General features: G+C 36.1%; 2 protein-coding genes across 16 annotated transcripts in view; both read left to right on the top strand.

Moving 5' to 3' along the window:
- The window catches only part of sei (seizure), an 83,224-nt gene extending 72,170 nt beyond the window's left edge, over positions 1–11,054 (top strand). For 10 of the 13 annotated variants that reach the window (XM_066297861.1, XM_066297860.1, XM_066297863.1 and 7 more), the window contains 6 exons: positions 794–862; positions 3,248–3,459; positions 3,516–3,833; positions 4,096–4,292; positions 4,361–4,505; positions 6,243–11,054. In XM_066297861.1, coding sequence (XP_066153958.1) covers positions 794–862; positions 3,248–3,459; positions 3,516–3,833; positions 4,096–4,292; positions 4,361–4,505; positions 6,243–6,284 — 983 coding nt within the window. In that variant the 3' untranslated portion in view covers positions 6,285–11,054. The remainder of the gene's footprint in view (positions 1–793; positions 863–3,247; positions 3,460–3,515; positions 3,834–4,095; positions 4,293–4,360; positions 4,506–6,242) is intronic. The other 3 variants (XM_066297859.1, XM_066297856.1, XM_066297857.1) reach the window with 2 other exon arrangements.
- A 591-nt stretch (positions 11,055–11,645) lies between these two features.
- On the top strand, positions 11,646–14,294 carry LOC136347665 (uncharacterized). 3 transcript variants are annotated; one of them, XM_066297869.1, is made up of 5 exons: positions 11,646–11,781; positions 11,852–11,975; positions 13,291–13,406; positions 13,784–13,918; positions 14,121–14,294. In XM_066297869.1, exons 1-5 carry the CDS (start codon positions 11,673–11,675, stop codon positions 14,171–14,173), a joined length of 537 nt encoding a protein of 178 aa, XP_066153966.1. In that variant the 5' UTR covers positions 11,646–11,672; the 3' UTR covers positions 14,174–14,294. The 3 variants fall into 3 exon arrangements, with proteins under 3 accessions (XP_066153966.1, XP_066153965.1, XP_066153967.1); XM_066297868.1 differs by having other exon boundaries at positions 13,778–13,918; XM_066297870.1 differs by lacking the exon at positions 13,291–13,406 and having other exon boundaries at positions 13,755–13,918.
- The last annotated feature ends 3 nt before the right edge of the window (positions 14,295–14,297 follow it).

The raw sequence follows: 14,297 nt of genomic DNA, 5'->3' as shown, positions 1-14,297 counted from the left end.
GTATAACCACGGTTAAGACAATTCCGAATATTCCTGGCACTAAGCTTCATATGTCTTCAAAGTAACTTTTACGTGCACTTTGGCCATTCATTGAAACGTCGATCTTTCCACATCTATCTGCGCAGCTTCGATTAAACCCTTGAATCATGGTAATAAATGTAGTAAAACTACGAGAAGTAATATGAGAAGGAATCTGGCTACAAAAAACCACAACGAAACGCACCTTTTCATTGTGGGAAAAGGTGTGGAATTACACGAAAAACTCTTTTTTCTTAAGTTGTAGAAAGAAAAATATTTTTTGTCTTATTTATGGACATTGAGTCGCTCCACGTGGCCTTTAATATCACCCTGTATATGCATGGCGAATTATTATTTTTAACATACGTAATCGCCAGAATTAGTTGTTTGCTGCAAGAAAATAGTGCATATAAACCCAAAGTAGTTGCAAGTGGTAGAAACTGCATACTCGTTTTCCAATAATTCTTAAAGACGTGGGTACATTGGACACGTGGCACCCTGGCCAGAGCAATACTTCTGAATTTTAGTATACCTTTCTTTCACATCTATTTGTGCCCATTACTAAACTTTCATTAATTCATCTTCGAGATCTAATAAATATTTAACATAAACAAATAGCTGCATGCACCTTAGCGGGTCTGTTGTATCCAGTGTGGTCCCTTGCGCGAACTTGTATCAACCATGTTTTATAACGTCCATCATACAGGGAGCTTTAGCATTTTAAGGAATGAGGTTTTCGTTATTAAAAATATTTTGTGCATTTTTATGTGTTTAGGCATGCTATCACAACTGAAACGCAGCATTCCAGACCTCAGGTTACACAAAACTCATCAACCCTTAGTAGGTAAGTCACACTAACATCATTTCACTTTCATTTCAGCAGAGTGGATATAAAACAGAAAGATTTGTTCAAATTTTCTAACATTTTTTCCAAAATTTGGCGTTAAGGATGTTCCAAAATCGACTTTCAATATAAGAATCTCAGAAACCGTTAGAGTCACGAACTGGATTAAATTGAGGCACAGTTGGACCCATTTTTATGAATGAAAATTTTTTTAAGTACGTAATCGCAAAAATTCAGTTGCTTGCAAAACCAGCTGGAAAAAGTCGAAAATTACAATTTCTTATGACCAAGCAGAGATTATACATTTTCTGCCAATTTTTCCACCTGAAAATATTGATCTCGAAGCGAAAAAGCTGGAAAATTTACCTAAAGGATTGATTACACCATTTGCTAATCCCTGGTATTCCGACTTATTTGGTTCACCCTGCGAACCCGTCCTTTTCGATATTGTAATTCGAATAACAGTAAATCATACATCTTTTTAGCTTAAATTACGAAGGAATTTTAAAAATTGAGATCACTTCATTGAAGTACTCTTTTCTAGGCCGCAACATGCCCTCTTTTCAGTTTTCCTTTAATACGGCTCTGGTGATTTTTACACATATTCTCTTAGCCATTGATTATTTAAAAGATAGAGAGATAAAAGAGTCTTACTTGATAGAATTTGTACCATTAACAGAAAATGTAACACTTTAACGATCAAAAGCGGGGTGCAAAGTGTTGCTTTTAGTACTTCGGCTGTAAAGCAACTCATATACTGGAAAATATTGAAGCATGTTTCATTCCCTGCAAATTCGGTAGTTAAGCGGCAGGAAAACTGAAAATTCCAAATAATCTGAAACAAACTATCTGTTTAATTCAGTAAAAATGCAAATTTATTGCCTTAGCTTCCTTCTTCTGCAGTAATAAATTTACTGTTTTCTCCGATTTTCTCCCATCGGCGCAGGCAAAACTTTGCTTTCATTTAATCCACTCTGCATCCCTAATGGCTTTCAAGAATCCTAGGTCGAACTTGAAACACCTTATATCGTACTATATTCATTTAGGTCACTAACCAATAAATGCAAGTACTGGTCATCTAATAAAGTCCCTTGTTACCATTATTAGAAGAAGACATTGCATGCAATCATATTATAAGAACAACCAGCAAAACTGTTTACTTATAATTTTCTCACTCAGATTCGAGAATAATTATAAGACATTTTGATTAACGCATGTAAACACATCTACGACCCCTTAAGAAGTAAAGTATATACTGTTTGTCATGTCAGAAAATATGCTTAAGTTCAGGATGTAAATTTGTCTTTGCATGTAATGAGAATGCCTCCACATAGCGCATAAGGCATACCGAACCTATTTACTTATTTAAAGTAAATGTACATAGAACAGAGATTATGGTCACTCGAAGTTGACCCACAGCCACTAAAGCGAACTGGTGCGGGCTGGGGGACGGAAATCTCCAAAAATGCCCAGATCTTTCTTTATAATTTAGCTTGAATATTAGATGTCTTTGTATTTCGCAATGATGTGGAGAGTGTTCGTTCTGGAGTCCAACCACAGAGATGTCCACAGCCATAAAGAATGTTGATGTCGATTAAATTTGGGCAAATTTGTGCGATTTTGGGTTCGGGTTCGCGCCCTTTGAAAAATTTTCAAAAAATCCGTGATATTCAAAAAAATTAAATTTCTAAAAAGGTTCTTATTTTTTTCTCAGCTTATTTGGGGAGGTAATTCAGAATAATCCACACTTCATCGTTGCGGCTCTCCCCTTTCTACAGAGTTCCGATGTCACATTTAAAATCCAACTTTTCGCTTTTCGGCAATTACTATCGACTTTTTTTTTTCTCATGGACATCACCTTGAATTTTCACATTTCTTCTGTCTTTTTTTGTTTTATTTTATTTGAGAATAAGGTTTTATATACGAGTAGGCACCCTGTTCTCAGTTACCCTATATATAGGCAAATGCACTGAAAAACAATTAAATTTCCTTTAAAACGACATGTTATGTTTGTGTTTTAAAATTTGTAGTTATAACACTTTAAATTTTAACTAATAAATGATCTTCTGTGTATTGTCAAACTAAGAATGATCACCGAGCTGCAACTTCCCGGCAGGTAACGGGTAATAAATCGATTTTATGACGATGTTGTGAAACGCGCTCTTTACCTAAAGAAAATAATATTAACGTTCTTTCAGTGGGTTCTTCCATGAAAATTTTGAAACTATATATTTTTCAACGCAATTTCGCCCCAATTTAACCTACCTCCTATATCTTATGGTCACTGCGATCTCCATGCTTGACCTCCAGAAACGGACACCGTCTAAATCTATAAACTGTTAAATAACATCAAGTTCTGTATCTATATCTCAAAATTTGCCGCAGCACAAGCCACTCCACCGTCCTCCCACCGAGTGCGCACTATCCGTCGACAGTCTTCTGTAGAAACCCATCACCACTCAACTGCTCCAACCGCTCCAGCTACGGCCACTACCAGCCATGTCCATTCTAGTGCGCCTCTTTCCAGCAGTACTAGCTACTACACTAATAGTCCTAGTCCGCCAGTGCCTCAAAATGAACAACCTCATGGAGACGAGGTATTCAGCTTTTAGCAAATTATTGAAGACATTACCGATCAATTCGAATATTTTAGATACTGGTTCCGGTGGACGCTGGTGGAGGGCAGCCACCCCCGGGATCTCAACATATACCTCACATAATTACTCAACATTCCGAAAAAGATGGCGACGCCTTGGAGATTAAACGTGTCCACCTAGACAGTTTATACAACCAAATAGAGATACTGAGTCGAAAAGTTGAAACACTAGAGAGTTCACTAGGAAATGATGTGCGGACGATTCTGAGCTTATTGCAAGAACGAGCGGTCAGTGTGAGGGAGTATCCCGGTGAGCAACAGGTCACTGAATCTAGGTGGATCGTTGGAGAAGTAGCTGTGATAAAAGAGTCTGAGGTAAATAAAGCATGTCACTGAGTGACGAGTTTTTCTCCTCCTTTCTCTCAAACCTCTGCTACTCAGATTTGTGGAATAACTAAATTAATAATCATGATGAAAATCTTCTAAGTCGGCCAATGTCGTTCTTGGATCACTACAGCAACTTGGTGATATACCCAGTCAAAATCATCGAAGTATGAAAGACATTTCTATTCCATTTGTTGATATGTACATACGTAAAGCTTCCAAGTTCATAGCTTCATATCCATGTTGATGTTAGGTCCCATATTTCATTCATCTGGCATCTGGTGAAAGAATGCACCTCCCTCACTCAATCCAAATGCCGATTTATTTTAAGGTTCCTGAAGAAAGCTTCGCTGTAGAACCATCTCCTAGTCGTAGTAGAACTACTTTCCAGAGATCCGTCAGCGAACCGAAACCTATTAGTAGAACACATCATTCCCAAGTATTGCATAGGTAAGATTAACCGTTCAAGTTAGCCTTCAATTTAGCCGTAAGAATAGTACATGTATTTTTATTTCCAGGTTTGCCTCTTTTAACAAAGCATTCGACTTCGAAAAGTATCAAGATCCTTCTTGGATGGAATGTCTTATATCAAAAGATAAAGAAAGTTCAGAGGAAAGAAGCGCTCCCATTGCTAAATTAGAATCTTTAGATGAATTAGATTTGGTAAGTCTCTAGTTTTAGCTTACGTTAATTCGGGTTAGCAGGTCGCTAGGTGTATCCGTAACCATTGTTGGGGGATTAACTTTATTTGAAAAGAGAGGTGCAAAGAATTGAGGAGTACATTGCCAGAAATTAAACATACAGGGTGTTTCAAAATTATGAGACCAAACTTCTAGGGATTTTTCAATGCAACAATGGAAGATATTTGAGCATAAGAACCCACGCACAAAAATGTCTCCATAAGGCGCTACGGCCTTATGACGCGTGAAGGTAGTTATGTGTAAAAATGTGTTTTATCTAAATTTGGTATGTTTAATGCTTTTAATTTGTTTGTCCAAATAATACTACTGAAATTAGGCAAAATGTATTGAAATTTCATATTCAGCATTTAGATCGTCAGTTCGAATAACATTGGATCGGTAGACGTAGTCCAGTTTGGTGACCCCCTAGTTCACCCGATCTAACATCTTTCGATTTATTTCTGTGGGAACATATGAAGTTTTTGATTTATGGGATGTCAGTGGAAACAGAACAAGATCTGATTGCACGAATCACTGCAGCATTTGAAGTGGTTCAAAACGATTATCCAATTTTTAGTCAAGTCCGTAGGAACCATGTGCTTCGTTTAAGCAGGTGCAATAAAGTTTAAGGGCGACTTTTTCCATACTTACTGTAGTATTATTTTGTAAAAAAAAATAAAATAAAACGTATAAGAATTTGATAAAAACATTTTAGCACCTAACTGTCTTAAAGCATTACAAGGCCATAACGCTTTAGGGGGGCATTGGCGAGCACGGATTCTTATACTCAGATGTCTTCTATTGTTGTACTGAACAATCCTTAAACATTTCATTCCATCGTTCTGAACTGCTCTGGGCAGAACTCTTTTGAATGAACAAACGAAAGGGGAGAAAGGCAGGAAAAGTGTCATCTGGTGAACTGACGATGACGCCTATTGGGGTATAAATTCCTGATGTCGTTCCGCAACCGAGTTTTTTGTCGCAAGTACTCCATTCTGACATGCATGGGAGCTGGAAAGTCCTCCAATACGTATGCAGATGTTTTGTCATGTTTCCGGAGGTAAAAATGACCAGTTAGTAGGCCAGCCAGCATCCTCGTGTTTCTCCTTTGGGATCCAAAGGAGAAGTCTCGCCCACACAACATTAGAGTGACTATGCGTTCCTTAGTCTACGACATTCTATAGATAGTTGGAGGTTGATGTGTGAGATGAGTCCTGGAGGACTGCGGAGGGAAGGTGACAATGCCACAGGCGGGCGACTGTCAGTAGGCCAGCCACCATCTTCATATTCCCTATTTGGAGTAGAAGGAGAAGTCTTGTTCGCATGGCATTTGGTTCAGATATGTGTTTTTTAACCTGCCGCATACCATGTATAATTGAAGCGTGATGTGAGATAGAGCTGTAAAGTGTTACAGGCGAATTCGCCTGATGGATGGATGGGTGCATTAATAAGTTAACATCATCATAACGTCATAAAAGAATTCAGTGCTAATTAACTGTGGCGTATTAGATCTAACGTGACGGGAAGATTATGTCTATCACTGATGGAAATATTACTCAAAGCGACGCACGCGTTTAGAAATAAACAAATCTACTTACGAATTAATTTCTTATCTTAATGTCGAGTTAGTCATCAAATCGATACTGACACACTAAACTCTCCATTCTTTCAAATTTTGAGTTTTTTTAGAAACTGATTCAGTCTCCTTTGCGACTTTCAGGAATCTCCTCCTGGTAGTCCCACGAAAAAGACATTGAAATAGTTATCGTAGAAAAGAAATGAGCATGAATATTCCACCGCAGAAGCATGTTGTTTAATAGTCGAAATGCGGCATTGAACTCTCCTGAGTCTACACGCAGCTGACAGCATTTTGAAATTATTCATCCATTGTGCAAGTAGGAAGCATGAAGACCGAGAAGCATAATACTCAATAAAGCATTTTAATATGTTTTCATACCATTTGGTGCAGGCTAGTCTTCCGACCCTGATTCACTTTGACCCTTAGTGTCTTTATAATTTGTTCCTTAATGATCTAGTTCTAAAAGAGTGTAAAATTTGGTTTTGGCGCTTCAGAGAAGCGTAATGAAGATGAAAGAGAAAAGCAGTAGGTAATTAAGTTAGACAGATATTTAAGGAAAAATCGTTGAACTTATTGATATTGGCGGGATTAAACTTTACTAGTGGTTGACGATTTAAGTAACCAAGATACCCAGAGGCATTCGGCAAAAGAAAGAAGGAGTAACAATACGGAGAGAAGTAACGAAATGAACAAAAAACTAAAGTTAAAATATGAATGTCTGGCTAAAGCGGTGCTAACAAGCTTAAAACATGCAATATTTTTCAAGCCCGTGATTTGGACAAAATGGAGACTGAGGATTAGAAAGACATGCTGAATTAGGTTTTTCCATGGCGTGGTGTTTAGGACATCCATGAATAATTCCTCAGTCATTATTTGTTTTTAATGTCTTCAGAAATAATAGGATTTAAACAGCTTGAATTACCTATAAGATTTCTGGATCTATTTATAGAGTCATATATATTACTTATTATTCCATATACAGAGTTATTTAAGCAAGGAGTTCTTTACTTGCGAGAGTTTGAAAGGAAAAATTTTCCAGTTCAAAGAATGATATTATGCATTCCTTCACAAATCACATCTGAAATCATAATTTTTGCCCAACGAAGAATGCGCACTTACTCCGGACGATCAAATTAAGAATATCTCCCCATTACAGTGTTGCCATTCGTTCGAACTCTCCAGTCCAATATCAAGTTCATCCTTCAACTCGGATGATGCGTATTGTACCTAGATGCGGCAACGTGGTCTGTACAACATAGAGCTTCTAAAGCTTCATTCAAAAACAAAAGCTAGGCGCCATGTTGTCATTTTCCTCATTAAAGGAAAATGTATCATTTTGCCCACGAACGACCGCTAAACTCGGGAAATTGTAGGAGATAAACAAATATCAATCCGCATACCTCAATTGAACATTGCCCAGTTGCACCTGGTTATCGCCGAAGCTGAAACCGCAATTTTCAACGTTGCCTATCAGATATGAGTGGTATTGGAGTGCTAGAATATTATATGCATACCAATGGTATGAGTGCCATCATTTTCATTTTCTCATGTATGTACTGAACATATTGAGAGATTTGGAGGGAATGCAACTGAGGGATGGAGGAAAATGGGAAAATTTTAAACGAAATGGGAGAAAACCAATTTATATATTTAACGGTTATGTGGAGACCAACTCAGCGATATCGCTTGCTAGGCCTCGATAGGGCCTTTCCCGTACAAATTCGGCAAGTCAGATTTGTTCCGTTGACCAAATAATACATGTGCTTCATTTAAAATGGTGAAGAATTATGAATTTGGTGATTTTTCATCATGGATTGGACAAAGTCCTTATCACAGTCACTGGCATGCAAAAAGTTATCTACTGCTTTCCTTTTCATTCCATTAGAATTGTTAATGATTCCTCAAAGCGGACATTTCTCGCCTTTCTCTTAATAGACAAGTAGTGTCTAAAGTATCCCTGATTATAATAACTTAAACGTAAAAACAATAATGGTAAATACAAACGACTGAGATTTGTATTTAAAAATGAATATTGTTACAATGACAGTGAGAGTATTTTTAATTATTGTAATAAAAAGAAAATATTTGGAGGTACTACCTACCTAACTCGTACATATATAAAAGCTTGGCGAAAGGGTATTTCTGATGGATTTCCGTGATTTTAAAGTCAACTTTGAGTCCATTATTATCCATATTTGCCTCGTAGGTTATAGACTACTTAACACTTGATCTTTTTGTATTGTTGAGGTTAATGATATTGAAATTTGACTTTAAAAGCATATCCAGTGATGGCAAAGCACACAAGTGAAAAATCCGTCTTGTATTATTATATTATAAATAGGTATGTGGCATACGTATTGGTTAAGAACGCATCCATTAATTATTATTGTTATATTTGTTGAAGTTTTATCGGTGTTTGATGTAGCAACGTTCTTGCATACAATTTTCATACTAGAAAACGCCAAGGCAGCCTCGAGTTGCACGCCATCTGTTATCAGTTTTCGGTTTAATCGCTAATTATCGAATTAATTAATTAAATAAATGTGCATTCGAATTATGTTTTACGTGTAACATATGTTAGTTCGTTCATATCACTCGAAATACATAAGCAATATTACACATTTCAGCAGAATAGCATACTTAAACACTTTTAGTCGTATTATTAAATATAGGTAGCTGTTAGGGATTTTATTAACTGCTAATTAGAGTTTCCTATCGTGACGTCGTAAGATTGAACGTATACAATTTTGGATCCTCTTTTTAAAATGAGATCGACAAATACTTTTCACGAAAAAACAATTGAACATTTTTTTTGGAAAGTATCAATAAATATACAGGGTGAGTCGGGAGGATCGTGCCAAACTTCAGGAGCGCGTTGTACATGAAAAATAAACGTAAAAAAACTCAAATGTTGTTATCCGATTTTCGTTTGTTTACAAGTCATAGCGCAAATAAAATTAAAACTTAAAGGTTAAGCAACATTTAGACGAAACGTTTCCTGGACGTTGGATTGGTCGTGGTGGCCCTATTAGTCGGCCTCCCAGGTCTCCAGATCTCACACCACTAGACTATTGTTGGTGGGGTTGGTTTAAAACTGAAGTGTACAGAGTAAAAGTGGACACTCGAGATGCACTAATTCAACGCATTAGAAATGCTGCAGCTGCCATTAAAGGAAGACATGAAACAATCAGGAGCGCAACGAATGCTCTTCATGGACGAAGCCGAAAATGTTTAGAAGTTAACGGCGATATTTTTGAACATTTACTATGATATCCGAACGTTAATTTATGGAATTTCTTATGAAATTTATAATTTTTTTTTAATTTTATGTTTTAATTTTATTTATACTATAACTTGTAAACAAACGAAAATCGGATAACAACATTTGAGTTTTTTTACGTTTATTTTTCATGTACAACACTCTCCTGAAGTTTGGCACGATCCTCCCGACTCACCCTGTATAGAGTGGTTCGAAATGAACTGAATCGTGAACAAAACTGACAGTAGGTTGACGACATACTAGCAGAATATCACGACGATACATCTGCAAAATATTAAACTTGACTTTTGATCTTAAGCGTTTCCTGCTTATCACTGGGTTTTCTGATAAGATTTTCTATAGGTTTAACACGGTAATTTTTCTCCGATATATTTGACATCAAGTTTGGTGAGGAGGTGGTGAGAAGGCATGGGGAAACCAGCAAATATCTGATTGCTTAACAACATTCCTATAACATTATTAATCACACCATCTTCAATAGCTCTGTCATGTTTTCAGAGTTTGATAAACAAAGCATTGTTTTTTTAACACTTCTCTTTCAGAGTGTTCACAGTGGTGTGGTCTAATTTAGTATCTAGTTTAACTCCTTCCTGAACGTGTTAGATACATATTTGTAGTGCTTTTAATAAACCATAATCTATCTACGAGGAGAGACATTTTCATTAAATTTTATCGCCGCTTTGAGAAGAGAAAGCATCTATGAATAAAACAATCCGAGTCGAGATTTACCATACCAAATTCGAAAGAAATTTACATTTAAGTGATGGGGAAGATCGCAAATCCATGAATAGAGATCGGGAATTTCCACTTGAAATTTCTGGAAAGTTTAAAAATTAAGCTGTTTTTTTTTCAATTCTTTTGTGTATTTTAATTTCTCTGGGGATTTCTAGAGGTCGTGGGAAACTGTTTCCTGTGTTCCTTCCTACATATTTAAGAAGTGAACACTGCACAAACTCCACACGCAGTACCTACATGTTTCCGTACCAATATAGCACATATTGAAAAACAAGCTGAAAATACGAATTTCAATTTGATCTCTCTTATTTTCGTTATGTTGTTGAGGATTTTATTGCCGCTTTTCTTTGATTGTCCATTAAGAAGGAAAAACGTTTCTGCAAAAAATGTACCTGTCTGCCTCTCGACCAAGGGCGATCCTCGTTTCAGATATTCTATACTTATTCTATGCAAATATAAGCGCCCTAAATTACCAATGTTCATTTAGCCAAAGTCCGAGCGTTACATGCTAATAGCATTTATTATGTATACATAGTTTTATAGCATACCATGTTAATGGAATATTTTTAGGTGCTCAGTTACATAGTATCTTAATGTACGTACCGATTAAAATAATTTTTATTAACTTGCCTAAATACCTACATCAACTTATTTCACATTTCTCAAAAATATGTATGTTGCTACGTCAAACACCCCAAATTGTTGACCAATTTCGCTTGTTTCCAGTCATGTAAAATTAAACTTACGGAAAGAATGAAAACGCTTGTTACGTATGAGGTAATTCATTAAACATACTTAAAACGAATTCGTTTTATAAGCACAAATGTAATATGTTTATACACGTTTTATCATATTTTTAATAAATACTATATAATTTCGAAAAATGCCCCAAATAAAGCCGATGAGCAGCCCCAGTTTACGGAACGCTCAGTTAACAATCAGTAGTTTTATTTCCCTGTTGTTAATCAATACGTGAAACGAAAATTCAGTAAGTTTTAAAATTTAATGTTCTTATTTGTTCGGTTTTATGGGGACAAAACAAATAAATGTGTAGTTAATGTTAATGATTCCTAAGAATTTCGCAGAACAAATTTCTTTATAACGCGCATCCCAACATAATATTTAACTAAAATTATTCAATTTCCTCCGTACTTGCTGCATTTACTGTATATATATAGTGGATGTCCGAAAAAAATCATATTATGACTACACACCCTTCATCCCATTTAAAAGCTCAAACTCCCTAATAGTTTATGAAGATAAACGGCAAAGCGTGCAAGAAACCTATCCCATTTTATCTCATAAAAATTTGTATTCATTTGATTTCGTTTCTCAACCACGTCCCTAACAACCACTACCAACTTATCTCCAATACCCGGTATAAGTGGTATACCACCTTTTACAGAAAGAAGGTCAAGTAGGACATTAAATCATATTTTGCAAAGTGAGCTGGCTTTCATTTTCTCCGAACAAGTCTGATGTGATCATTTCAGTTTGGTCAGCGAAGACCACAAAATACTTATGTGGTATTGGGAATTTCTCTTATATACTTCAGAATGCAGTTCTTACATGCAGCCTTATTTATCTGGATTTTGTGTTTGAGTCAGCTTATTCAAGGGCTACCACTGGATACGTCGCTGACTAGGAATGAATCCAACGCTAAATGTGAGTTATAAATCCGACGTTGAAGTAAATTGAATGTTAAATAATGATGAATTTATTTGTATCATTGCAGCGGCGTTCGGTCAACCTTTCGATGAAGTAATTGTTGAGTCAACGCTGAATGTTAAAAGGAAAGCGAGTCCCAGCAGGCAATCTAGAAGCGATCAGCTGAAGAGGACAAAGAGACAATCTCATAAGTAAGCTAGTATTTCAGTTATAGAATATCACATAAAGTAATTAACTACATAGAGGAATCACAAGTGTCGTACATTCTCTGGTAAAAATTAGACATTATTCCTTATTTCTTTCGATGCGTATCTCCAGTAGTCGACAATTGAAATGATTAGAAAAGTTTAGGTGAAAACCAAAATCTAATATCTCAAAAAGCTAGGAAGCTTCGTTGTTATTAGAGACATTGAAAAATTCTCAAATAGTCTAGATATAGAGTTCCTCTTCCCAATGACATTAAATGGATAAAACGGAATCATCACCCGCCCTCAGAAATGTTGGATATTCAGACATGAATATGTCGCGATAAAAAAATATTTTCTTTAGTGTTGTTAAAGTAATGTAGTCAATTTGGTTATTTTCTAACGTTAAATTTAATCTGACAATAATAAATCTTATCATAGAAGAATTATTCAAATAATAATTCGAATAATTTCGGAATAATCGTGATTGTAGCAAAATTAATCACATTTTTATATAGAAATTGTATGCATCTATGTTAAGGGGGTGAGAGGATAGAATGATTTTTAGAGCATTTGTCCCGTCGAATACAACTTAATCTGAGATGTGGGCTGATGAATTTTGCATGTATGCTAGCTTCATCGCTGTTTTCTTACGAAAAAACACTCAGCACCAGCAAAAAAATTGCTCGCGCTTAAGAGCACGTAATTATTCTCATTTTACTCGCACATCATGCCTTTGCTTAGTAACGATAACTTCCAGCCCACGGACAAATTTATCCGATAAAACATAAGGTCTTATGATAGGATGAAAAAAAATTAATGATACTGCCCACTCCAAACCTTTAAGCAGAGCCGAAATCAAATCAGGAGTTCACGAGATTTCGATTTTGAATTTATCCTAAAATTTGGCCGTTTCAGCCTCAGTCGTTGAGTATTTTGCTTCAGAAACTTGAATTTATTAATTTTTTCCACGTGCTGCGTAATAAAACCTGCCACTGACAGAATCACTGACCTTTAAGTACCTACCCCGATTGAGAGCACTTGAATTTTATTTATTTATATGAAATGCTTTAGATTATTGACATCAGTACCAATCGATGATCGAGGACCTTAATTGTGTTAAAAAAAAAAAACAAAGAAACAATTTAAAATTTTACAATCAATGGTCTTCCCAGCAGGCCTCCCCGTCTTTGAAACGACACTCATTCCCTCCAGTTTCTAAGATCTTGTTACTCGCGACTTAAAAAATTGACTAATGACGACAACTCAAATTTACAATAGTAAAATATCAGCAGATATCGAAGAAAATCGAAACTTTCAGCCACCTTCATCGCTCGCGAAATCCCATACTCTTTAGGGGTTCTTCGGCGGCTACAGCATTGGCTCAAGCTCAATCACACGAAGCCAAAAACCCATTAGGAGCATTTGGAAGTTCCGGTAAAAATATTATAGTTCCATTTCGATTTCTTGATTACTTCTAGTTGTTGATTTTCATTGTAGAATTTAACCGTTTTTAATCTTTCTTCTCCAGATGCGCCCATCCTTTTGTTGCCTCTGCTTCTCAATTATTCATTCGCACTGGTGTTGTGTCATCTATCACCTTTTTATCTCTGAATTCTCAAATTCAATTGTTTCATTTTAAACTCTCCCCTTGTCTGTTTTCTCTTGCTTTTTAAGTTTATTAATAGTTTCTTCCTTGCTGCTGTCACTTTCGTCTTCTGGAACCCGAGAAATATGCAAATATCACTCAATATTTGCCATTTCTTAGGCATCATTAATCCCTAGGACGTCCTCTTTGATTATTCCAGCTTCAGGTAGCCAAAGCCAGTCTTTTAGCTTTGGACCTAACGGGCCCCTATTTTCTGCCGGTTTCGCTGGAGCGCAACAATACAAGTTGCCCAATGGTCAAGTTTTGAACGTGTCTTTCGGAAATTCTATTGGTGGGACTGGTAAGCTCTATGCTATAATTCTGAGAACGATAGTGACCTACCGAAAAAAATTCACGTTTGGATAGTGTCTTATGGAATAATGTATTTTAATTCGCCCAACAGCAAGCTTCTGGTCCATTAATTAATGGATTTCTTTTATATATTTTTGCACTTGATTGGTACACAATCATCAACCATTAAAAAAATTCTTATTGTCTTACAGGGACGAGTAATGCAGGCGGGGTCTCTGTTTCCTTTACTGAACGGAAATCCTGAACATCTCCCGGATTTTGATATAATTTCCAAAATGGAAAATATAAATTTGCAAATATACATAAGAATAGGGATTACGTATGTATATAAATGAGTAAATAAAGCAGCTATTATAAGAAAATAATTT

This window comes from Euwallacea fornicatus, chromosome 29 (assembly GCF_040115645.1).
Source record: "Euwallacea fornicatus isolate EFF26 chromosome 29, ASM4011564v1, whole genome shotgun sequence".
Taxonomy (NCBI): Eukaryota; Metazoa; Arthropoda; class Insecta; order Coleoptera; family Curculionidae; genus Euwallacea; species Euwallacea fornicatus.
This window is presented reverse-complemented; position numbering and strand designations above follow the sequence as displayed.

Coding starts and splice junctions, on each gene's coding strand:
- LOC136347665 (XM_066297868.1), top strand. CDS start 11,673: ATGCAGTTCTTACATGCAGCCTTATTTATCTGGATTTTGTGTTTGAGT. Junction 11,782..11,851: donor GAATGAATCCAACGCTAAAT/GTGAGTTATAAA, acceptor GTATCATTGCAG/CGGCGTTCGGTCAACCTTTC. Junction 13,407..13,777: donor AGGAGCATTTGGAAGTTCCG/GTAAAAATATTA, acceptor TGATTATTCCAG/CTTCAGGTAGCCAAAGCCAG.